This window comes from Hippoglossus hippoglossus, chromosome 13 (genome assembly GCF_009819705.1).
Source record: "Hippoglossus hippoglossus isolate fHipHip1 chromosome 13, fHipHip1.pri, whole genome shotgun sequence".
In the NCBI taxonomy this organism is placed as follows: domain Eukaryota; kingdom Metazoa; phylum Chordata; class Actinopteri; order Pleuronectiformes; family Pleuronectidae; genus Hippoglossus; species Hippoglossus hippoglossus.
This window is the reverse complement of record NC_047163.1, coordinates 22,742,121-22,769,045: the sequence shown is the minus strand read 5'-3', so window position 1 is coordinate 22,769,045 and position 26,925 is coordinate 22,742,121. Positions and strand designations below refer to the sequence as shown.

Sequence of the window (26,925 nt, the reverse complement as noted above, 5' to 3'; positions counted from 1 at the left end):
AAACAAATTAAAAAACAAACAAGTTATTTATCTCGTATAAATGATCCTCAAAGGTTAATTAAAGGATTTAGATTGATTAGAGCTCTATTGTAACTACAAAGTCATTTTATCAGACTATTTTTTTAACGAGCTATTATATACAATTATTTTAAATTAGCCTACATCTCCTTTTTTTTTGTGCAAAACTCCACCCCCTTCATTAAGCGGCATTATGTATAGACCAATTTATTATTAGGTCTTATTTCTGACACAATGTTGCTGTTGGTGACTGATTATTGAAACATATTCTAGTGATCGGTCCCCCAGCAGCATGTGGTCGGGGAGTATCGCTGTATACAATGCAGTCGAGTCTCTGATGTCCCTGTCCCTGTGCGTCCTCGTGGTCAAACAGCAACACGAGTTCCTCCTCTGCGGGGGGGGGGGGGGGGGGGGGGGGCTCTCTGTGTCTTTTCCTGCTCAGTTGACCCCGCTCAGTTCACTAACTTCATTTCCTTCACTTTGCTGCCGCTGCCCTCATCTTCGACCAACACATCAGTCCCACCACACACACAAAAAAAAAAAAAGGATGTGGGGGCAATTCACGGTGAGGAAAGTCGTCCAAGCGTGGCCTTTTACTGCCCCGTCAAGGTCGCTATTTCACTCAAAGCCACTAAAGTGAAACAGAGAAGTCGCCTGTGTAACCCTTTGGGGCTGTAAGACATGTTATAGATGAGCGTTGGATGCGGGATCTATTTTGGGGCTCTATTTAATGTGCGCACCGCAACAAGCATCCATCATCAAATTCGGATTTTTCTCGCTCGTTATTACTTTACAACATGGGACGTTTTCTGCCAAACTGTGAGCTCTGTAGGTCGATTTGTTTTGGCTAGTAAATCCACTAAAGACGCCCCCATTATGTTAAATAATCAACAATACAACCTGTAAGAGCAATTTTATTTTTTTCACAGTTGGGGGGTCATCTGGTAAAGAGGTCGCCTTTCATCACCGGCTGGACCCTCTGTTTGTTGCGCTGTTTCCTAATGCAATGATTAAGAACAACAACATTGATAATGGTGTTCCCAGCACGAAACAATGGACGGAAATCCCAACATCCGTTTGACGGGGGAAAAAAATGGCATTCACGCGCCTGCTGTGTTGCCTTCCTCTCAGGATAGCGGATAAGTTTTCTAACACATTTGAACACCAACTATTACATTTTCAAAAAAGGGCAAGGAGAATACAAGTTTTGTGTCAATGCGGATACAGATATTAATGAAGTCAGGACCCATCCAGCTGTCTAGAACCTTGATGTCCAAAATCATAAGGTTCCATCATATTAGGCATCATATTAAGTTAAATCTCATTTCAGTGGATTACACCTCCAGGACGATTTGTGATTCAGCACCAGCAAGTACAAAAAGGAGCCAAATATTTAGATATAGAGTTTTCAAATGACACCTGCTGTTCTATATAATACTTTATTACACTAAGTTGATATTTGCCGTTCAAATGTCAGATTTAGAGGTTTGTTGGATTGCCCTGCTGTATAACTTTTTGACCCTGATTGTTTGGTCCTATGTAGCAACACCCTCGTTTGTGTATTTTTAAGGAGGTGAAAAAAAGACCAGAATAGATTTGCAAACCCTTCAAGTACCCTGGTTGTTTCATCAAGTCTTGCACCACGTAGGACTTCTTGTTTTTGTGCTTTTCCTTGCGGTGCGGTGATCATGCCTCTTGTGGAGAGCTCGCACAAGGCCCTTGACAGTCTCGATTGTCTCTCATGTTTATTTATTGCATGAATTCTTTAATAGGGTTGAGAATAAAACCTTATCCCGCTCTGTAGTGAGGTCACACAATGTGCCACCAACAGTTTCCCATTTGCAGTCAGGGACCAGTCTTTCCTCACTGGTATGTTAACATTTCAGAGCTTCTTCTCTTGGGATTCCACCCAAAAGTTCTTGTATTTGAGACGATGTGGGCAACCTATTCAGACATTTGTGATTACATCGCCTCGAGTAAATGAAGCTCCTTACTCTGAACTGTAATGAGTTATTTATTTAGTTGAAGGGGCTACCGAGAGATGATCTGGAGATGGAGATCGGGCTCATTCCAGCCCCTTTTTCTGGGCTCCTCGGGGACGGAGAAAATGGCAGTGTGGCACCAGGGAATGGAAGGCAGGGCAGAATATCACATCTTTTCACGCAAGCTTCAAGGCACTCGCTGGCCAGGCAAAGAGCAGTGGGCAGCATGTAAGCTCAGATCTCACATTCAAACACATATTGAATTACAGTTTGAAAGATTCGGGAGTTGAATTCCATGGTGTTAGCCCTTAGCAGGAAGGTATGCGTGCTCCCTGAATACATATATACAACAAAGTGAAAATATATCAAATCCAAAGCTTGATTTTTTTTTTACAAGAAAAGTTTTAGAAAGTGTTGAGGAGCTTGGCTGGTCGTGCCAGTCTGATATCAAGGCATGGTTCCAAAACAACACAGTGTGCGGGACAGAACAATTCAAAGATACGCACTTTAACTCATGGTCTGTCTGTCCATTTAAAAATTGCTCCCACAGTGCAGACAGCAGGCCACTTGTGTGTGCCGTGATAATTAGCAGGGGGAAGTATTAAATTAAAGCAAGGCAGTCATTTTATGGGGCAAGCATTTATGAAGGTAATAGCATCCCTATAAATTAACGACCTCCCAGTGCCTCCTGATGTGTTGCCACTTATCAGGTCCAGAGCGAAACTGCTGATATGTCCACTGTATGACCTTATCCGCTCAGTCTTGGTATTCTTGCTCCCCTGGGGGTACAATGCTTAGATGAGGGCTTGAGAGACTTGATGTTTGGGGAGGGACATATGGCGTCGAGACACAATGCATGTTGTCGTTACATACAATATGTTCTGGTATGCAGTTAATCATAAAGAAAAGAGGGTGTGTGTGGGTCAGTGTCTGTCTGTGCTACTTTGCTGTATGGACCTACATTGTGTCTCCATATAATTACCATTCACAACACCACAAAATACTGCGAATTTCTCCTCTCTGTGGGTTTGTACAAGGATTTCCCACCACTTATCTTCTGTCAGTTCAGCTGTAAAGTGCGGACACACCCTGCAGTCTAGTTCCAGACTGGGCATGGGAAACCAAGGTGCTCACTTTACATTTTTAATCAATCTCTTTTGCCAAGGGGGAGAGTCATCCCTATACATGAACAACACGAGGCTGAAATAAAGCCCCCCGAAAATGACTGCTCTTGTGGAAAAAGCAGGGCGAGTGAGAGCAGGAGGAAAGCGTTGCTATTTCGAAGGTCTAAATCATCCCCTGAACTATAAATCCACTGACCGCTCATCATTCAGCAGCATTTTAAAAAGCCCTTAAAGAAAACACTGAGTGAAATGAATATGCTGTCACCTCTCATTTGAGTCTAGCCCACTGGCTCAATAAGAAAAGTGTTGTTCCCTGGAAGGCTGCTGGCCTGGGCTGAGCTCTCAGGTTTAGGGTTTACCCCTGTCCTGCATTCTCAAGGCTTTCACTTTGAGGCCCGCGTCTCTCACTTTCCTCCCCCACGTCCCCCCAGACGAGTCTGACAGGCTGAACTCAATGTGGGCTGTTCACCAGACTACAAAAATCATTCATCTGTGCCTTCAGACGGTCAAATCTGGATCTAATAAAGGGAGCTTGCCTATTGATCCTATTCATAGGAAGAGGCAGTGCCTACTCTTGCCACTGGAGGGCTCTCTGGCTCAAGCTAGAGGTGGCTCATTGAGGACTCAAGTACCCCTTTGTTCAGACTGTGAGACATATGAACAAGCAGTGATGATGTTTGGGTGCAAATTACCTCAGGTGATTTGAAGTCATCTTAAAGAAACGTTGTTCTTTTCCACCCATTATTTTAATGATCTTTACTTTAAAAAACAAAACTCACGTGTACCTGTGACATATCCAAGGACACTTCACTGTGTACATATACTATCTCGCAGGCTTTACATCTGCGACATAACATGTTTGTTTCCTATTTTGAATTCTCTGAAGCTTGAGAAAAAGGCTTATTGGGTCATTGAGGCCAAAGACAACCACCACACCCTCCCCTTTTTTCACCTGTGGCACAAACAAACACGTGCAAAACGGAAACTAACACTGCTGTGCCTTGAAACAGTGCCAGCCAGATGAGGGGGAGGCCATTGTTTTTCTTTATTTAACACTGGAGTGAAGCACAGAATGAAAGTACAACACCACAAAACAACACACAAGAAACATCCTGGACCGGGGAGGCCTGTACAGTACAGAATGAAAGATGACAGAGACAGCGGGAAGGAGAGTGAGTCACAGTCACTTTTAGGGTTGTATTTATGTGTGGATGAGGGCACTACCCCAAACGCCCAGGCAAACCACAGCATTCCACGCCAGGTCTTAAAGAGACAGAGCGACGCTGTCATCATGGGTATTTGGGGAGCAAAGTGTTAACATATGGTGAGGGCTATTTGAGACGGCTGCTAGAGACGCACAGAAGCCGGTAGGTGGCCGTGCCAGTTCTCTGCATTCCAGCAGCAGAGGGTACAGACTTATGTGTCAGGTATAGCGCGTGAAGAAGTGGCTCGCGAGATGTTGGTTTAAGTTGTCAAAACAAGAGAAACTGATCAAATATATCCAAAAATATCAAAGGTAAAAAATAAGTAATATTTCTATTCAGAGGCAAGTCGAATTTTAGTTGTGGTTTATGATATGAAACTGCTAGAAATGGCAGTTGAAGACAGTGTCCCTGCTTTTCAGAAAACCAGTGATAGAGGGCAGAGTTGAGCCGTGAAACAAGAGTGATTGCAGCAGTGTGTTCTATCAAGCTTGTGCTGAGGACCTCAAATATACCCTTGAGTACACCAATGCTACACAAACTACAAACATTTCAAAACTTACAATTTCAGTATTGTAATAAACACTCATTAAGCTTCTGTAAAATTTAACCATAACTAAAATTCCTATATTTGGTTAATCATTTTAAATTAAAATGTTCTTCGACTTGATAAAAATCAATACACACAAAGGCCTACACAAAACCAGAGTCAATCTGACCACTGGTGGTGGTGGTGGGGGGTTACGGAGAAGGGGCTTTTGAGGAGGAAAGAGAGGATGCAGAGAAGGAAATGAAATGGAAGCGAGGGGGGCTAAAAGAGAAACAGCCTGTTTCCTCGCTGAAAATCCATGGCACAAATGTGGACTTAACATCCTTAAACCATCAACTGAGCTCTAAAAATAACCCCCTTTTTTCTGCACAGTAAGAGGTAGGAGCGGGAGTGAGGGGCGAGCGAGGTGTGGTTGAGTGGGGATCGCCTGGCGGCTGGAAAAGGGACTTGAGACTGGAGGAGTGAGAAGTTGGAGGGAAACGAAGAAACACCACCCTGCCAGACAGTGGTGGTGAGAGATGGGCCTGAGTGCATGTGCATGTGAGAGGGAGACAAAGATGGAGAGAGATGGAGAGTGTGGGAGTCGGAGAGTGAAAGTGGAAGAGAGAGAGAGCCTCAATCACACCCCCACAAGCTCACTTATCACAGCACTTCTACTTGGTAAACAATCTTAGTTTTCGGGAAATAGTCTTTCTCTTCTCTTGAAAGCTGGATTAAATCCGGCAGTGGCAGAGCGTGATAGTCATTGTCACCTGCTGACAGGTTTGTGAATTACAAAGAATTTCCTGCAGTTACAGTATATTCACGACACTCGATGCTTTTATCTGAGATCTATAACAACTCCACATTTTTCATAGACAACAAATAATGAGGCCATTAAAGGTCACATGATTTGCTGTCTCCTTAAATGTGTAGGATATAGGGAGATCTGTTGACAGATATGGAATAGGATATTCATGATTATATTCAATCATCTCAAAACTAAGACTGGTTGTGTTTCTATTACCTTAGAATGAGCCCTTTATATGTAAAATCGTCCACAGAGTCCGCCAGAACTAAAAATGAAGCACATTCCCTTCTTAGTACAAACAAGCTTTTACCGCTTTTAAGACGGTTCAGGTTGCCATCCTTCTGAAGCAACAAGACTCGCAGATCATATGTGCCAACGATTATTGCAGTCTTGAACAAACCGTGAAACAAAAAATTACTGAATCTTGGTGTGTGAGGGTTATAACATGTAGAGCACTATCTATCTATCTATCTATCTATCTATCTATCTATCTATCTATCTATCTATCTATCTATCTATCTATCTATCTATCTATCCTCCTATCCTCCTATCTATCCTTCTATCTATCTATCTATCCTTTTATCTATCTATCTATCCTTCTATCCTTCTATCTATCCTTCTATCCTTCTATCTATCTATCTATCTATCCTTCTATCCTTCTATCTATCTATCTATCTATCTATCTATCTATCTATCTATCTATCTATCTATCTATCTATCTATCTATCCTCCTATCTATCCTTCTATCTATCTATCCTTTTATCTATCTATCTATCCTTCTATCTATCCTTCTATCCTTCTATCTATCTATCTATCTATCTATCTATCTATCTATCTATCTATCTATCTATCTATCTATCTATCTATCTATCTATCCTCCTATCTATCCTTCTATCTATCTATCTATCCTTTTATCTATCTATCTATCCTTCTATCTATCCTTCTATCTATCTATCTATCTATCTATCTATCTATCTATCTATCTATCTATCTATCTATCTATCTATCTATCTATCTATACCATGTTTCCACAGCAGCATGGAAAGGACATATCAAACACAAGAGAGGATCTTTCACATTTGATGTTACCTGAAGGCCACCATAGTTTCCCTGCATGCTTGGAAGGGGAGGGTGAGGTGTATTCAGTTGGTTGCAATCAGCAACTTCACCACTAGATGTCGCTAAATTCTACACACTGAACCTTTAAATATAATGCATTGATCACAGTCGGCTACAGGATAGTGAACAGTACGTTTGATAAAATTAGCTGCACTTCAACACACGACAACCTTAAAATGCTGCAGTGCATCAGGTGTTGAAATAAGCTGCTATCTCTCATGATGTTTAAATTATAACATGAATAACATGAATTGGATATTATATTGGTCATTTACAGTTACTGCAATGATATTAATATGCCCCCTTTGTGTCGTGCGGCGAGCTAACCTGCCTTGGCTATATCACTCATGAACTGACAAAGTGGAGTTAACTATTGAGAGGGGGCACACTTACCGCTACCAAACTTAAACTGGATTCATAGCAGGTGGAATCAAACCCCATACAGACAGCAGATACAGAGATCTATTTTTCAGTAGGTACATGATTATTAATACATGGCTGTAAAAGAGATAAGCTGCCAACACTTGTACAACATTTCTTTCCTCGTTGAAGCTCCAGATTAGTTGGGTTTATTGCATCAGTGCAGTCTTAAGAAAAAGCTATGCAATACGGAAATTATTTTCTCTAGTTTTATTCAAGCATATTGCTACCCACTTATCCCCTGTGTGGGTGATACAACAAAGCCTGAAACACATGACACTTTCAAATATTCTCTGTTCTACCAGTCTGGTGATAGATGAGAGAAGCAGGAGGTGAAATATATAAGACCGTCTCCAGGACACAGCGCAGACTCCTCTGAAAACCAGCCAGTGACAAGCGGCTCCTTCTTCCCTCTCATCACCCTGATAAGGCCTCCTCTGCAGCCTGAGCCACACCTCATCACCGACTGGGGAAAGGGAACGAAGCCGACAGGCACTGATGTTGTTATCAGTGAGAACACAACGGTGATGTAGTAGAGCTAATGATACCTCTTTCTCACAACAAGTACTCTGGTTAGGAGTCAGACTCACCTCAGCCCTTCGATACCTCCCACATGGGATGGAGCCAGATTAGCCAACTAGAAATCCCAGGTTGTGTGAGTTAACGGTGTATTGATGGGGGAAGAGACATATAATAGCATATCAGCTGTAACTCTCCAGAGAAGATAGGCCCTTCACTCAATTCAGAGAGTTGAGAAGGACGACAAATGTTTTCAGTTTGGCTGTCCTGAATGTCGCGTGTCATTAAAGAAGATCACATGGAAATCTGATGACTGCGGGGGAAACTGAGCAAAGGAAATAAAAGCTCTATATAAGTGTGCAGCAGGAATAAAATTCCTGCTCCCACTTTATCCTTATTAAGGAGAATACCAGCTGACTGAGGTAATTGTAATAATTTCATCCAGACCGAGTGACTGTCATCCACGGTCCCTAGTTGGTGCACTAAAGTCAGAAACCTCTCCCCTCATTTTGTAAGTTTCTGTTTTTCTTGTTGCCCTCAACACTTCCTTTATTTTTTTTCCTGGCACGTTCTCCCTGTCCCTCAGTCTTTCTCTCTCTACCCCATCGGTCTCACTGATTGCTCTCCCTCGCATGTGCCTCCCCGGCCTGCCTCTCCACCTCTCCCCTCTCTTTCCAGCCTTCCTCTCACTTCTCTAATGAGAGAGGTTTTTTTTTAGGTTTTTTTTTAACGCAGGCATTCAAAAACCTCCTCGGCTAATTACATGACAAGCATCTCGTTCTGGGACACTAATGAAGAGGAATAGTGAGCTGGAGACGCCACTTGAGTGGTGGCAGTTTGTGTGTGTGTGTGTTTGGTGGAGGGTAGGGGGGTCAAACCGGCCACTGGGTTGGGTGCGTGTATGTGTGTTTATATGCATGTGTGTATTGGGAGGAAGGGGGGTGTTTTGGCGCCAGGCCAGCACCTTATCAACTAGGGCATGTTAGACTCAGCATCTCATTCTCTCACTCTTGCCCTCCCTCCTTGCTTTTTCCTTTCATCCTACTACATTATTTCTTTTTTTCTTACAAAAGAGCAGTGTAAGGGCGTCATTATGCCAAATAACATTAACTTTATTTTTGATTAAATCTGGTATAAGCTTTGAAAAGGACGCTTGTTCTTTGGTCCTTTGAAGAAAATAAATGCAAATCCATGATCTGTTATTTGTGTTGTGCTGGCCCCTTTGCACATGAAATGTGCAGCATTGGTTTCGATTGCAGAATGGGTCATTTGTGGGGACATGGTCTAACAAACACAACACTGACGCTACAGTACATGCACACACTTACAGCTCAGAGATAAACCCACACACAAGAAGAGACAGAGAGAGAGAGTGCTAGGCAGAAATCCAGCGACTCAGCATGTGATGTGGAGGAACTCGTTCTGTCAAGGGGCACACTCGAACAGAAGATCGCTGTCCCGTACCATCCCTCGTGAAACGCTTGAGAAACACAAACCATCTGTAGGCTATAGAGCACACTCTCGACCCATCAAATATTCAGGATGTTTGTCTGATTTACAGAGCCTATTTAGGAGTGTTTGGACAACTTGGCTGAGGGATTGGTTCTTTAATTAAAGATAATATCGAGAGCTAATATTGCCCCCAAGACCTTTTTCTTCACAGTCAACAGTGCAACTAAGTCACGGTTCTGTGGGTGAGGGTGAGAGTCGTAACCACAAGCACTTCTAAATGAATCGAGTCAAGGCCTGACAAAAGGCTTTTCCATACTCCTTTAACTTACCTCATATTCACCCCACTTCCATTCCACTTGTGCCAACAGCAACGTAGGCCCTCTCAGGCCCGAACCCACCAGGGTGATGGCATATTGATACTGTCATAAAATATTACATCCTCACTTTATTCATTTAGAACTGGGCTTTAATCTAAAAATATCACGGGCAGGGAATAAAACAGAGTTTTCCGTGGCAGAAAGATTAGGCCTGCACTTCTCTCACTGAGCGCCACAGCTCGGAAACACAGAGGCCCAAAATAGATGTTCTCCTCATAAAGGGCTCCTTCTTTGTAGTCAGCATACAGCAACAACATCTGCAGGGCAGTTTCTATGGGGGGAACAGATTCGGGCAGGCTATCAAAGAGAGAGGCGATCTCCTGTGAGAAGCGGTGGGCGGAGGACTTCCATATTCTCTGTCTTTTTCTTCGTCCTCTCCCTTGCTCTTCCCCTCTTTCTCTTGCTTCCAAAAAGTCTCTAGCTATCAGGACGATGCTAATAAAAGACCATTAATAACACCTGTCAGTGCTATCTTTGGAAGATCCAAAATGAGAAAATGAGACCAAAGGATTCACAGTCTGGAAGCTGCTCATTGAGACTCAGGGTGCCGGCGGTGGACGGACAGCAGTATGGTTTGTTTGTCATGATTTAAAGAAAGAAAAGAAAGCCCTGGGACGACAGAGATCCATCAGAAGTCGCAAAGCAAAGACAACCGAGGAGCTGCAGAGCAGTCCCATATTTTATAACTTATGTTGCGTCTACAAGACATTTGGTTTTCTTAGCTGAAACATTAGGTTCGTGGCATTTACGTCTCCAAGCAGGGTTTGCTAGTTTTAGTCGGCCTTAAAGCAAACGGTTGCTTCGAGTTATATATCTGTTTTAGTGTTTTCTTGGAGATGTTCCAGTAAAATGATGAACTGGGGTTTGGATTCAGCAGGTTAAGGTGGGATTGTCACTTCGGAACAGATGGTAAATATAAGAATATGACCCCTGTGTGACTTCAGGTACTGTGTCTTTTAGGGCAGACAATGGACCTGCCATGTGAGCTCTGTTTCAGGGTTAAAATCATACGGCAAACATTTTAAACTCTTCATGGTTTAAGATGTGGAATGTGGCACTAAACAGTGTAAGCTATAAAAAAAACCCCAATGAAGTATGGAGGATTATGAATCAATCCATCCGTCCGTCCATCCATTGGATGTACAGCTTTTCCTTGTGTGGTACCATCATTGTGGTAGAAACGGACTCATATCAGTTTAATTCAGAGCTGATGTGGACGTAAGAACACTAAGACTTTACAAGGAGAGTGGTGGTGAGGGCCATAAACCCCTGCAGGTCTTTTGATGGATGGCTTTTACTGGTGGTGATGGCAAGGCGTTCACTATCTGTTTAATGTAAAACATGAGCACGGCCGTGCATAGAGAAGGGGGCTCTGAGCGGAAAAAGGTGGCACCATAATGGGGAGGTGAAAGGCAAAAGGGGGCAGCGTGATGATAGTGGCTTCATGCGGAGCAGGAGTGAATCAAGGGCCTCGCCTTTGAACTGCTGAGCCAGCTAATTGAAACAGCATTGCCGGGGCATCGGCTGAAGATCTGGATCGCATTCATCCTCGCTTTTATTCAATTTGGTCTCATCACAGGGGCGCGTCCCCGTGCTCTTTTCTTCCACATGGCAATAAGTCATACCTCTGCCTTTTGCCCTCGACGTGTTGCCCATCTGTGTCCCCCGGGGGCCCGGGGGGCGCGGAGGCCCACGGTACGCAGAGGGGATTCAGGCAAGGTCTTGAGAAAATACAGGCTGCCTGCCACTGAGCCCCTCATGGTACTTCTTCACGCCTCTCACCTTGGACTTGACCCACCTGCCCCCCCCCCATCCCCCCCATCCCCCAGCTCTTCACTTAAACACACACACGCACACACACCTCCTTACCCGGAGACTTTTAGGATTTACTGTTAAGAGCAGGGGCTGTCAGGAGGTTTGAACCGTGCACTTTCTAATTCAAACAAATGCTGCACTGGGGTCACAGAATTATCATGGAGCCACAAGGTGTTTCAGATGACTCGCAAGTGTTGAGTGTTAAGCTGATAGAGAGAGAGGGAGAGAGAGAGAGAGAGAGAGAGAGAGTGGGAGAGAGACACTGCTGGTAGGTGCAATGCAGCAGAGCGCTTGGCAGCTTTCAGCAAGGAAATAAATAAACAAATAAAGCGATAAATAAGCTAAACAGATAAACCTTGACACTGGAACCTGGTTATCGCTAACTCTTATCAGAGCGGGTGCATGTAGATCTTCCTGTTGTACTGTGGGATCCTCTCATTTCGCAGAAGACTGGTCAACGCCTCTGTCCCAGCCTTAATCAGCGGCCCACATGCATTGGCTGCTGGTTGGGGTTCAGGGGCAGGAGAGTTGGGGGGATGATGTGATAGTCAGTGATGTACAGCAAATAAATTCGCACATGCTTCTCAGGTGCAATCAGGCAACCCTTGAGACGAATTGGTTTGACGGCTCCAGCTCCTCAAATGGTTCGTTATAGCCTGGTTTGGTGCCAGGTTTCCGAGGTTCATCATCCAGGACAACACTATCGAGAAAGGAGATATTTAAAATAGGAATTGATTGAAATGGAACTGACACAAATGTTCAAAAATGGCATATCGGTGCATTAAAAAAACACAGGCACATGTTTTTTTCTTTCTTTTTTTAGATGATAGCATCAAAGGGAGATCAGCTATTGTCATTGTCATCACACCCGTCTCTATGTGATGTTTTCCTCCCTCTTTCCGGCTATTTTTCCCAGTAAGACTGAGACAAGAGGAAAACAGACTGACAGATAAACAAACTTAATTCAGATTTAGCATCAAAACAAGGAGAGAATAGTTCTGACTTATTTAAGGAATGAGTCTAATGATAAATGGCACATCAGTAGTTGCTTTATTTTTCTAGATACACAGCAAATGCATTGAAGAAACCTCCCAGACCTGACATTGGATGAAAATACACATCTCAAATGTAAAGAAAAGTTCCATGGCTAACCAAACCCACTGCTGACCACCACATGGTTTTTTCTACACCTGTACTGCGGCTGCATGCAAACCACAAGTGGTGCGTAAAAATCCCCAGGGAGACTACATGCCAAAGGAAAAACAGGATTCGGAGAGGATCACCGTGCGATTGGAGGGAGGGACTAAAAGTGTGCATAATATCTCTCCTCTGTGGGACTCCGCTGCTGCGAGCAGGTACAGCATCTCTCTGTGCAGTCCAACCGCTCAGCTGTCACACTCCGCTGCCCGGCGCGTCCGCTTCACAGGGAAACTTCTCACACCGCAGTCGGTAGGTGCGTAAAGTTTATTCTTACTACTATTGCTATTATTTGTACCAGAAATGAAGCATGAATCAATGATCTTTGAGAAGAAGGAGTGCTTGTCACCGGTGCTCCTCTGATGCACAGGGACGGGGAAAGTGTTGCCTTCAAAGTTTCTCCTCTTCCCGGCAGGAATGCGCGTTAAGAGCGCAAGGTCCTATTTTAAATTGAGACGCGCTGCTTTCGTTACCTGCTTCATCTTGCGACCTTATGGCATCATTCCAATGGTCTAAACCAGAGGAACTGACATGCACGGCTTTATCTCTTTATTAATAGGAACTTTACGTCAGGATTTGTATTTATTTATTACACTTTAGGAGCTTGGAAGTGCCTCCAAATGGAGCACTCCAAATATGTTATGCATATTTATACAGCCTATATGATGTATTAGAGAATTTAAATGCAAATACATGATTAGGGTTATTTGAATGCTTACTCTTTTTTTAATTTAGCAATCATTTATTGTTTATTACCCCCCAAAAAATGAATGATATGAAAGTAAAAGCCTAAAGGTAGTGCATGAATTTGGCTGATTTGCACATTATTCACGCTGTGTATGGGTATATTTCCTGAAACAAGAGCCCCTCACTCTCTTTGAGCGGCTGAACATCTGCAACCATTGAGCACTGGTGCATCCTCCCTCAGTCTGTCAGCAGCTGCTTGCCTCAAACTAAATATTCCACGTTGCTTAACATATGAATGTGAGGAAGAGGATGATGGGGACCTGCCACTGCCCATATACACTACCCCTCCTCTAATGTAATCCTTCAGCTCAGTTTCCAGGCTCTTTTGTTGACGCTGTCTCGAGTAAACAATGTTAAGTGATAAGTAAAGTGTGTAGGAGGGCAGGAACGAGGGGAAGAGGAAGCAGGAGGAGTGGGAGGAACATGTGAGGCAGCTCAAAGGAGGAGGCCGTTTTCTACATGATGAGGAGAAGGGAGGGAGACGGTGAGTGAGGAGTGATGGAAATGTTGGGTTGACAAGCCTTTGGATTGATGGCTTAGCTTCAGTTTAAATAATTTTTTTCACATAAATAATCTTAAATCACAAGAACATAACTCCTGTAAGCCCTAAAACTTTGCTGGGAGTTTTCACCCATCTTAACTCTGCAGCTGATGTTACAGGTTATTGAAACTCAAATTTCTCACACTCTCCCTCTCTTTCTCCTCGCTCAAAAAAACCTACATATACACAATCCCCCGCACCAGACACACATGCAGTATATACCACACACTTGCACACAAAGTGTAAACAGTGTGTGATAGATAGTTCGCTCCACCCTGACACTGTGTGTTGATTCCTTCAGCAGGCCCTGCTTCTCCTGTCCACGGCGTCCGTGATGAGTTACTACATGGATCCAGTTTCTTCCTACCCAGCCCTTCACCCCTGTGACCGTCTGGGCGCAATGGTAAGACCCCGCTCGTAAATTACCTCTGTGTTAAGGCTGCCTCAGCTACCTACCACACAGCTGGGCAGGAGTGTAAGGGAATGAGCGTATATGTGTAAGCGTGTAGGCTCTCAGGCACATGACAGTGCAGGAATGTGTGCAGGATCACATACGAGCGCTGTGCTCGTACGTGTGTTCCTAACTCTGGATTCCTTCAGCTCACAGAAGCACACGCTATCTCTCAACATTTCTCCTGCTGACTTGTGGTGTCTCTGTCTGTACACGGTGTTCCTTGTGATTTCGTCAAAAGTTAGGAAACAGAGCTGTTGAACAAGACGATTTTCTACAAGGCTGCGAAATCACCCTTGTGAACACCCCCCCTTGCTGTTGCACAACCGGCCACTGCCAAAATGCACTTCTCTTTGGCGAGTATTGTAAATATTGAGACCCGCAGGCCTCCAACCTCGCCACTAACCAATCATATCGGAGTCAGACCATAACTACTGAATAACACTTTTCTCAGCTAAGCCGCCCGCACAGTGCTTTGCAGCAGTCTGTTTGCAGGAACACCAAGGCTCTAAATGCTTTCCAAATGAGAGAGCAGAACACGGAGTCAGAGGCGGTGGTAGCTGGGAACATTGGGATTCCTGTCAGGAGAACATTTGAAGGGTGAAGGCCAAGGAGCGGGAAAATAAATGCCTCCATTTGTATGCAGAGCGCTGGCATATTAGGATAAGAGACTGAGGTTATATGCAAATGGCAACCCCTCCCTGGCCTGATAGACAACATAGAAGGATACGGCTCCCCGGGTCCTAATTGGCTCAGGTGGTGGGGCTTGCCTTTGAAATTGAGACTACCGTATACCACGACAGACTTGGTCAGAAAGGTGAACCTGGGTCACCTCGGTAGCTCTATTTACATGAATTATCAGCAAAAAACAGGGGGCCTGGTGTGTTTTATATTTTTATGTTTACAATTTAGCCTGTGTGTGTACATAGAGAGCACCTCAGGCTTTTTAGCTCCCTGCACCAGTGGAGAATAAAACCAGAAGCCACCTCACCGCAAAGGTGATCACCATTTCCATGGAGAGAATGTATAGAACCTTCTCACACATGTAAAGTCACAGCAGAGCACTCTTCCTCATGCAGCTTTGGTGTGGAATGAAATGCCATCAGCCCTCTGAATCGTTGCCATTCTGCGTCATCACTGACGCATAGAAATATATATGTAATTTTTGCATCCATAAAAAGTAATGCATTACATTGAGGGGTTGATAGCAGGCTTACTAAAGATCACTATATAGCAAATTATAGTGATTTTAGGTGCAGGCCTTTAAAGGGTACATTTGTCATTGCGTTGCAGGAAAAGAACAGGGGCAACGGTCAATTTAGTCTGAAATGTCTCAGTTTTCATGCACTACACAGGGGGCCCTGCTGCTTAGTTACCTCTTTGAACCACCAGGGGGATGAGGGACTAAACACCTGTGTAACTGTGTATAAAGATGGACGACTTGACTGCTCCCCAAAAGTGAAGCGGAAGCATTTGGATTGCCACTTGATGATTGGCTGCAGTATAGGTTCTTCATCCTGCCTCCTCCATGTTAGTTCTTAAAGATGGTTTCAGTCATTTTAGGTTGTTCTCATCACATTGATGTTTATTCCAAGTGCTTATTTTTCTGGTGAATTTGGTTTTAGTTTGTTGTTTTGTGGCTATAAAACTGAGGTGAGAGGGCACGATTTAGAGCTGAGACTGACTCGGTTGAACAAGTGTATCAACGGGACCTCAATGCCCCGGCTCTCTCCCCCGATTGCTACTGTGTAGACTCTGGCTCCAAATACACAAGACGGCGGCACTCATATCTGGGACATTTTGATTTGATAGTGGGAGAAAGTGGAGACGTATCGTGCATCTTTATACGCTGTCTCTGGTCACAACAGAAGAATGTGTGTTAATATGAGACACTTGACAATATCAAATTAAAGTGGGTCCTTAGTACATTTGGAAATTCAGTCTTTTTTTTTACGTGTGTGTTCCCATATTGCAAAATACATTGAGTGATTTAAGAACCCTGCTCCTTTCTATATATGGTATTGCACTTATTTTGTGGGTTGAACTGTCAGGTCCTGGAAATGTTAATACGTAATGTTCAAATCTTAATGCAGGCTGAAAACGTTTTGGGTAGGAGGCACAACATCAAATACACTAACCTATTTATAGTTTATATAGACAGTAGACGTGCTCTGTGGCCCAGTCCCTTCCCATATCCATCAGATCTTTTCACAGGAGGAGTGAGAATTTATGCCTCAGATCTCAGTGCCTGCTGGCCTCCTCCTATTTTAATGTACTGTATTGTAACAATGTCTTGGTACTTTCTATAAGTTTTTACCACGGTTTGATCATTGTTCGAATTGGGCCATTAACTCGTTCTGTCACAAATAAGTGGCTTGTAATACACTAATCCTTGTATATAGACAATATTACTTAAAGCTATAAACATTTCGCTTTTTTCTCTTTAGCACAAAAAACAATATGATTCATGTTGCGTAGTTGAACTTCGATAAAAGTTAATGGTGTTTTTGTTCTGAATTACATACTGACCTCTGCATTTAAAGTTACTCTACATTTGAGCAGATCAAAGAATATCACAGTGTCGATGTTATCTTTGCTGTTATCTATATCAGCCAAACTGTTTATTCCATAAATCATCCATGTGGCTCCCTCCATGCCTATCTAACTTCCCCCCCCCCCTTGCTGATCGGCCTGATACGAGGTGGCAGCGTTTGGAAAGATCCAAAGAGCCTCGTAAACTGACCTGATCCTGATCTGGTCATATTAGCCATCCATAAAGCTGCATGGCCGCGTGCTGATAAATGCTGCTGTGCTTAAACAGGGGCTGGTTATCAGATCGACAGTCACTCCGTCAGCCGGTATGTCAGTTGCTCACATGACATGTAACAAATGTCGGGCTAATGTGACTCTGTGTGGAGGCTACATTGGCAAGAATAAATATGGCTTTGCTCTTAAACTACTTTGACGTGTTAAAAAGTAAATAAAGGGGAAATTGTCACTGCTGTTTTTATAAGATTTTTTGGGGATTTCTCATCGACATCAAAAAAGAACCCACAATCATAGCATACAACACTAGGAGGGCTCTCTGAAAGTGTATACCTCCACCAAGGCTAATGCCCTATCTTGCCCTGACAAAGCAGTGTTTCCCATTAATTATCTAGACTGCTTTATTCTAATTTGGCCCACAATTAACAATGAACCCAAAAATGATTTTATACTCCTCATAATAACATAAGACATCTCTAACTTGGTGTTGTGCTCCGATGCTGCATTGCATATCTGCGTGCAGCGCTATTTGCTGCGTGCTAGCTCGAGCTATCATGTGCTCCCGCCACAAAGGTTTTACCAACCATGCAGACAGTCAGACCTCATAGATTCCGCTCCAGCTGTACGCAAACCAATGCAATGCAACTCTCTCTCTCTCTCTAATGTGCAACCTTGTCTTTCACTCTTTAGTCTGTGTATTAGTCACTAAGAATCTGTTGCTTGTGAGAGCGACCTTTGTGCTCTCCTGGCAAAGAAAGTGAAAAAAAAATTCCTTGGTCAGGGCATTTATTCAGATCTGCTCCAACAGGTCAATGGGTTCTTCCCATAGACTGTATATAAAAAAGGTTCTTGCTTGGGCCTTGTCTCAGCCCTCCACAAAATGTGACAGAAAGTTCAAAAGAGCACATTATGTTTAGTTAGGCACATGCCTGTGAGAAAAAGTCAATCTGCCGTTCACATCGGTTTCAAACTGAAACATCCAACAATATCTATTGAGCTTTTTGTTTGTTGTCAAATGAAGGTTCTGACATGCTATAAATGGCCAAGTGGCTATCTCCCCCCACCCCCCCGCTTACTATCTCTTGTATCCACATGGAATTTCATATCTCCTCTGGCTCCCCCTGTCAAGTGCTGACTTCAGACTTCCCCCCACAGCGCAACCTCTTACGTGAACAGCTCGGAGATAAGCAGGATAAAACAACACAGCAAAGATAAACTAAATGAGTCAAATTTAGCCGCATGGGTTATCTGTTAGGGAAAACAATGAAAAAAAAACGTTTTCAAAAATCCAAGGTTGCACTGTCGTCCAAAGCCACTCGTTAGTTTGATCAACTGTTTTGAGCCTAAGCTGTCACTACACCCCAAGACACAGAAATAACGTTTTTTTTAATTAGTTAACAAATACAACTCGTGGCTAAAAATAATTGTCACACTCTGATTTATTTTGAGAACAATAAAACTCTGGTAAATTGTGACCTTGTTAGACAAGTTCCAATGTAATTTTCCTCTTGGAACTCAAGCCTTTGAAATAATTAAATTCTTAGCTTGAATTACATCCATGATACAGGAATGTATCAGCTGTGTGACATAAACAACATGCATCTGTCCAAGGCCTCTCAGTTCAGTTTGGCTGAACCATAATGTGTGCTGTGTGTCTCCAGAGGCAGAACGGCGGGGTGGCAATGGGCCCTCAGACCCATCTACCAGGCGTGGTTCACCCTCAGCAGCAGTACTACCCCTCCCAGCCCCTTTACCCCCAGGACATCCCCCTGCAGGAGGTGCCCAACGGACACGATGTGTGCCCCACAGGTAAGAGACGCACACACGAAGCCCCACCTCAAACACGTGACAAGGTTTTAGAAGAAGAGCCTATTTGTTAGGATATTTTGGATCAAAATCCATAACTTCCTTTTACAGCTACTTCCATTAAACTCATCTTCTTTTCGATCATTGTTGCACACCTACATGCTTCAATGCATGATGTTCAAAATGCAATAGTCAATTGTTCATTGTGGATTTAACGGCCTAGAGCAAACAAAAGACTTTGAAATGGACAGTCATTCACACTCATGTGACATTCATGTCTGCAATCTTGACACACGCATTTAAACTCCCTAATCTAGTTTTCTAGAACAGAAACACACACACACACACACACACACACACACACACACACACACACGCACACACACACACACACACACACACACACACACACACACAGTCTCAACTTAGCCTGTTGTTCTGCGTCTGCTGCATGAGGGATGTTTGTGATGCTGACCCCGGGGGCAATGCCTTTACCAGATACCCCCTCTTGTTCTCTTTTTTCCCTCCGTGTCCTCTCTACTTCTGGGGACATTTAAATACCCTGCATATTTCTGCTTCCAATTCTGATCCTCCATTTTTCTTTTGTTTTTTTATAAATTAGTTTTATTTTAAACTGGAACATTCCTTCCAGTTCACTGCGCTTGACTCTGGCCTCTTCTCGTCCTCAAATGTGATTGATGCTGGCGGACTGGGACGCACGCCACAGGAGTTGGGTAGGGGTGCTGCAGGGGCACAAGCTTCCTTCCGTCATCTCCCTGAGCTGGATGCAGGGGGCAAGACACGGGGGCAAAGGGCGGCCATCTTTTTCCCAAGCCTCTGGTTTGGTCCCTGGAGAGGTGGAGGGGACTGAGTGTGCATGTGTGTGTGTGTGACTGTGTGTGTGAATGAGAGGGGAGATTTGATGGGATTTACTTATGTTTGTTGCCAGAGACACACTCCTTTCGGAGCCCTCTCTTCATTGCTCCCAATGCTAAACCGTTGACATAAACATTGCTGAGTGGAAAAAAATGACCGAGCGTTGACCTCCTTTTTTTTCCTCATCCTTCTCCTAAATCCTCCACAGCGCAGACCACAGGTCGAGGAGTGTTTGAGCCACCTGGAGATGTGGTTAGAGTCATTTAGTTCTCGTATATGAGGTTTTTGAGCTGACAGCATCTGGCGTTATGAATGTATTATAACATCAAATGCAGCTCAGTAACCTCTGACACAGTCTCGACACCCTGCAGCCGTTGCTTTGACTAATTTCTCTCACAGTCTCCTCTTGAATGTTTTGCACTTGGAATTTGATTTAAATTCAATTTGTGAGTGGAAAAAAATAAAACCACTATTAATCTAAGCATCGGAGTGATTTGGCACTTTGAAAATCTCTGCTTTGAAGTCACATGTGCATACCATTAATGCTTAACCATTGAAGTTGCAGCAGTTTTGAACAATTCGTTTTGGCTCATTAACTGCAAATTAAGGTTTTATTTAATCTCTGGCCATCAAAGGAAGATTTGCTGGGATTTAATAGATTATAATAACTTCACCAGTTGACTTACAATATGTATAAGGCCCCTTTTTAGGTTTATTCTGCTATAGTCACTAAAGTCAGATTTTCAGGGAAACTAGATTGAAAATGAAATTCTACCTAGATAAATCAGACCTTGCTAAATAATTTACAGGCGAAACAGTGGTTTCAAGAGGTTTCTAAAGCACAGCAGGTAAGTCCAACATTGACACCATTCCTAACAATGTCACAAGCTAAATCCAGTGTGCTTGACACGTGGGATCATATATTTTGTTTGAGTTTTAAAGTGGTTCCATAACGCAGGTTTGTACAACTGAACTCACTCTTGTTTTTCTTTAAGAGTGGATAGGTAGTTGTTAAACTGAAACGTACCAGTGTGAGAAAGCGAGAGTACGGAACAGATGTGAGGCGGGGATGTTCTATGTTGAAGGACCATCGCATGTTTGGCCCAGAGCCCAATGTCACACACACTGCTTCCTGACAACAGCCATGCCATGGTAATGTTTACACTAACCCGGCTCCGCTCCTCGCTATCCAACGCTCATACCACAGGAGCTGTTGTAAACGTCCATTGTGGAAATTCTCTGTGTGTGTGTGTGTGTGTGTGTGTGAAAAAAAAAGGAGTGAGCGTGTATTTCTGTGCGATCTCATTGAAATCCAGGCACAGATATCACACACACACACACACACACACACACACACACACACACACACACACACACCCCACCAACATCCTGCAGTGATGCACACTCCACATATTCATTCATTAAATTCACACCCTGCACTCTGGTGTGTATTGGTGGTGTGTATTGTATTACAGCATCCTCCCATTCAGTAAAACAGGCAAACACACACACTTGCACACACACACACACACACACACACTCCCAGGCACTCGTGGGTTCACTGTACATTTAAACATGCACTCCCATTCAGTACACACAGACGCAGCTGTGATCTGGCACTTGGGGACCATTGGCCTGTGTTTTATTTGATGTGATTTGACAGCTGGACAGTTGGAAGAGGAGGGGAACGGGTGGAAAGCAAAGGAGAGTGGGCGGAATACAGTTTTAGGAGAGAGGACGGATAAGCAGAGGGATAAGTCACAGGGCTCGCACTGGCGTTGATGGGAGGAGAGGAGCCGAGGGGAGGGTTTGCGGGGAGGAGGATCTTACAGAGAGAGGTGGGGGGGTTCGCCTCTGATGAGGGGCACGTCCTCACGGGCGCAGGCCCATTTTTTATTTCTAAAAGTAAACAGGCGGCCTGCGGGGGTCCAGGGGGTTATGGGAAAGAAGGAAGCAGTGATGCTAATCAGGCCGGCGCACACTTCCCCCTCCAACAATAAAACAAAACAAGAGTGGAAACACGGAAAAGCGACAGACAACTGCAGAGGAATGGGCTGCACTGCTGCCATGGGCCTGGATTTGAACTGTACAGTGTGATTAGAGTTCTGAGACATGTGGTGTTTGTCAATAAACAGAGGAAAGAGCTGAGGTGTAACTATGTGTTTTTTGTACATTTAAAAACTTAAAAGAAATTTAAAAGGATTTGAGTGAGTTAATGTGATATGTCTAAGAAGTGGTTGCTTTGGAATCAGTTTACAGTAGACTCCCTCTGGAATTTCCGTCCCATTGCTCAAATTACTGCTTTACTGAGCTAAAGGAAATCCATATTTTTTTGTTTTCATAGGACATTTATTTGAATATTTTTCTAAATAAATACCTCTGACCTTACAAAACTACTGGATTGAGGGATGACCCCATTGCTTCCTGTTAGCATTTTAAAGATTTTTGTAGGATCCCTTTAACAGGGCTCTACAAGTTTGATTTCTGGGAAGTGTGAGTGTAGTTAGTTCCTCTTGATGGCACGGTGACTAATTACAAACCCCTTCAGTTGGAGAACAAACAGTTCTGAAACAAATGCAATCACTGACGGGGGATGATGCAACAGATTACAGCTCATCAGGAAAGGTGGCGCTTTAATGAATCCTAAGAGAGACCTCCCATTGTTTTAATGTTTATATCGTGGGCTTAGTAATATTCACAGACTGTTAACTACAATGAGTGTACACTGGTAATAGGAAGAGTGACTCTCACTGTGTCTCATTTTACGCATTCGCAGTCTTATAAAATCCATTCTATAACAGTTAAGTGAAATTCTTCTATATAGTCCCTCGATATAAAGAGCATTTATTTAACATTTAACAAAATACAGCAGTCGGCCACTGTGTTTTCACAGGCAGAGCATTGTCTTTTCAGACTTACATTTATTCAGTGAGAAACAAATGAAAACCACAGAGCGATGTATTTTCCCTTCAGCTGAGAGAGGATGAGCGGAGCTTTATCTGAAAGTGTGGTGGTAACAGAGGGGAGGGAGGGCAAGACGAGGAGAGGGAGGATTGGGAGGCAAAGAGACCATGAGGGGGGTGGGGATAATTGAATTATCTTCACAATGGAGTGATGGGGGGCACGTGGTGCCACTAATGGAGGAAGAGATGTCCTTTTTAGCGGAGCTAATTGTTCAGAAAAGAGCTGAGCCTTGTTCAGGGAGGCCCTGCTACTTAGTAGCGCGTGCACATATGCACACACACGCACACACGCGCACACACTCAAACACACACATACTCTCAGAAGAGACTTTGGAATGTGAGGCACAGGAACAAGAGAGAGAGAGAGATGTACATAAGCACAGTACATTAGCACACACACACACACACACACACACACACACACACACACAGACACACACGCCGGGGGTACACCGCTCATGTCCCAGCTAGCCCTCTGATCTCAGCAGGGGTGCATCCAGCCTGTGGCACCTTCAGACAGCATCCACCACAGATAGAGCTGAGACTGAGCTACTAGACAGAGGCCACAAGGACCCCACTGTTTTACTGTTTCACTGTCTGCTCTCTGGCTCTCTCTCTCTCTCTCTCTCTCTCTCTCTCTCTCTCGCGCTCTCTGTTTGTGTGTGTGTGTGTGTGTGTGTGTGTGTCCCATCTGTGTGTCTGCTTGAGTGCCTGTAAATGAGTGACTGATTGATTACATGCTAAATGCTGTCCATTCACTCAACATACCAAACCTGTCGGGCCACATCCATTATTTGAGATGTTTTACACTTTGACAAATTTATATTAAATTTTTTGTAAATGTGGAAAAGAAAATGAAGTAGAGCTAAAAATTCAAATACTCTCAGCAACCAAGACTCTTGTGACTCGTTGCGAGGGAACCAAGACCAAAGACAAATATCTTTTGACAGCTGAATGGATTGCTCTAAATCGAATAACCTTTCAGTTAACTCTGTGAAAAGTAGCAGGTGCAGCGGTTACATCTGAGGATTATAGACAAGCACACAGCACAGATGTGCCAGCGAGAGACAGGCAGCAGGCAGGAGAGGTCGGTGAGCAGAGAGAGAAGGGGGAGAGAGAGAGAGCTGCTTTAGCTTGGGGTGGTAGACTGCAACGCAAATGAGTGTAGCCAGCTAACTGTCAAAACCATGGCAACAGCATTTACCAGGTGAAGAAAAGAGACAGTGAAACCAAAACTTGTTTGATCTGGGACACGTGTTTTCAAGCAAACTGGTTCATACTCCAGGTTGCTTGGTCGTTGTTTATGAGAGTGAGACGGTTAACAATCCGTCTTCTCAGAAGGAAATGGTGCAATTTGTTTCAACAATAGTTAGTTTTGGGGGTTTGAAAAACTTTGACAAAGGCAGCTGATACACACAGATCTCCATATAGATAAACTCAGTGTCAGTTTTTTTATGGAAACTGTTTTCGCCGTGTCAGTGTGCTGTTCATAAAAACATGTTTGTCTTCAGGGTCACACAGGGCTGTCTAAGGGCAAACAAGAATTGCTCCGAGAAAAAAAAAATCAGCTGAGAAACAGAAATGTATTCACATGTTTCCCGGCAGCAGGAATTTAAAGCAACAACGTTTTCTTGCGGTTACTTTGTTGCTGCCTATTTACAGGACTTGTTTCTACAATTTCAATACACCAACCCTGCATTCTGAACATTCATTTGTGAAAAAACTGCTAAATAGTTTCTGATTAAGCTGAGAAACAATCAGTGACAAGAAGTGGCGATGGGAAGAAGAGAAGAAAATTGAAACATTTTGCAGTGACGCCAGCCCAGATATTAGTCAGCAACACCATTAAACCTCTAATGGCCGCCCTGAGGCACAAAGGGACGCGGGCCGTCCTTTTAAGAACAGATATGAGGGAGTTCATTAACAGAAAACAAAGAGGTCCAGTCAGATAGAGTGAGAGACTGACTGACTAAAGTGACGTGAGAGGTACTGCTCCCCCCCCCCCCCCCCCCCCCACCACCTCTTATTCTTCTCTTCAATCACCCCCCACTACTTTGCCCCTGGTGAGGCAGCTCCTCTCACCGCAGAACCCACCAGCGCTCTTCCCAGACGAGGCTCCTATCAGGCCAATGAAACCTGATCCAGGGCTGCTAATGGAGCCAGTGAAGTACCACCGGTCTAAAAATCCATGTGTGATCAATATCCCTGGCTCCCCAGCCTCCATCCAGATCATCCCATTTAGAAATACATGAGTACAGTACACGCAGTATCATATTGATGTGCATCATAGGTTGCGCCCCTATGGTTGCGCCTCATGACTCACTCTAATAAGGTTGCTTATGATGAGGGTGGATCTATGGAAAATTTTCCAAAGAAAGGTTGCATTTTCGTTAACCTGAGTCCAAAGTACTTCTCCTTGCTGGAACCGGATTTGTCTTGCTGTTTTTATAAAAAGCATTTCGTTCCAGTGCAACTTGTGTGCGAGATTTACTGTTATAATCTCTTATTAATGTTTCTGCTGCCCTGGGAGGTGTTCCCTAATGGCCGCAGTTTGCTCAGAGTGGAGCCGTACTGTGTCTAAAATGCCCAGTCATTCGGTTGTCTTTGTCTATTTTTTTCCAGTGACAGCACAAACAATTGATTCAATTTCCAGCAAGGCATGGTCATTGTTCCTGATTATTTTAAGATAAGAAAGGACAAAAATCTGAGAGTATAATAAAGCAACGTGAGGTTTACAACAGGCACAAGGCCTTATTTTAGCTAGATTTTCATTGATGATGTTTGGATGAGACCAAGTTTGATTGACTTGTACTGCTGAACTTTAAACCTTGAACTTTTAACCCTCTGGCGTCTGCACTCACGTTGGCACGATCAAATCGCGTGATGTGTCTTGTGTGTTTTAGGATCCAATGTGTTGATATGCTATGTCGAAATTATAAAATGTATTGTCTGGTCACATATAGGCAATGTTTTGCTGAAGAAAAGTTTCCAAACATTGACAAGGAAAACATTTTTATTGTGGTGTGTAAAGGCTAAATTAACAACATCCTCAAATGGCCATTACAGCCTCAAAGTCTAAAAGGTTTAAATACATTATATCTACACGGGGATGATTTTACAGGTAATACTGTACATTTTCAAGATTTACTCTAATACGCGATGGAGACGTTTAAAGAAAGAAAAGGACATGGCTGTTTTTTATTGATCAGTACAAGGTGAGCAGGAAATACTCTGAGGTGTTTATGAGGGTGAGCTCCAAGTTACGAGGAAGCCTGGACTTGTAGAATATGGGACGCTGACAGTCCAGACTCTCCATTCAGCTTTTAGTTTGTGGTTCTTCTTCTTCCTAAATCTAAAGTCTTTTGTGCTCAGCAATTTTTTTAATCTAAAACCATCTCCAAAAGACATATTGTTTCTTACTCTCAGAGACAGTTCCTATAATGGACCAGTGTGTCTAATATGGCTGCAATATCTCTACTTTATGTTTTCTTTCCAAGTGAAACGATGTAGTTCTAGAATGAACAGCTTGCTGTTATCTTTGGATAGTAGATAGTAGGGGTTAGGAATCTCAGGGTAACTCACAATACCCAATACATTACCCACAATAACAATAATATCACGATACAGCGATACTGCGATATCTGCGTGTTATCTATCTAACTGAAGAATACAGAATGCCCTTAAAGAGATAAAGTGCAGGATTTGTGTATTTATTCACTGCACTTTGGTGTCAGTTTCACACAAACCGAGATAAAACAATGTAGAACAAAAGTCCATAAAGTGTTAGTGTCTCTTTATTCCACACACCGTGACTTGTCAATGTCCACACGTGCCATCATTCCAATGTAAATTAATTATAAACTGGCAAAATAAAGCAAAATAACAACATTTGGATATTCGGTGCCTGCATATTGGTAATCGTACATCTCATGAGTCTGGACGATGATATATTGCCTTATCAATATTTAATCCCACCCCGAGTAGACAGCACTATACATATACCCCCCTCCCAGTAAATGTGGTGAAGCATTACTACAGCTCTCTCTCTCTCTCTCTCTCTCTCTCTCTCTCTCTCTCTCTCTCTCTCTCTCTCTCTCTCTCTCTCTCTCTCTCTCTCAGACATCAGCAGCTCTCACATCTCCACAGTGATTAGCAACCCTGTAAAAAAGAAAAAGAAAAAACGAGTAATTTGCGGGAACTTGTAAACTCC

General features: G+C 43.5%; 1 protein-coding gene across 2 annotated transcripts in view; it reads left to right on the top strand.

Moving 5' to 3' along the window:
* The first annotated feature begins 12,722 nt into the window (after window positions 1-12,722).
* Window positions 12,723-26,925, top strand: part of ets1 (v-ets avian erythroblastosis virus E26 oncogene homolog 1) — a 35,491-nt gene continuing 21,288 nt past the window's right edge. The window contains exons 1-3 of one of the 2 annotated variants that reach the window (XM_034605497.1): window positions 12,723-12,817; window positions 14,155-14,256; window positions 18,732-18,879. In XM_034605497.1, the coding sequence (XP_034461388.1) occupies window positions 14,188-14,256; window positions 18,732-18,879 (217 nt within the window). In that variant the 5' untranslated portion in view covers window positions 12,723-12,817; window positions 14,155-14,187. Of the gene's footprint in view, window positions 12,822-14,154; window positions 14,257-18,731; window positions 18,880-26,925 lie in introns of both variants that reach the window. The other variant, XM_034605498.1, reaches the window with a different exon arrangement.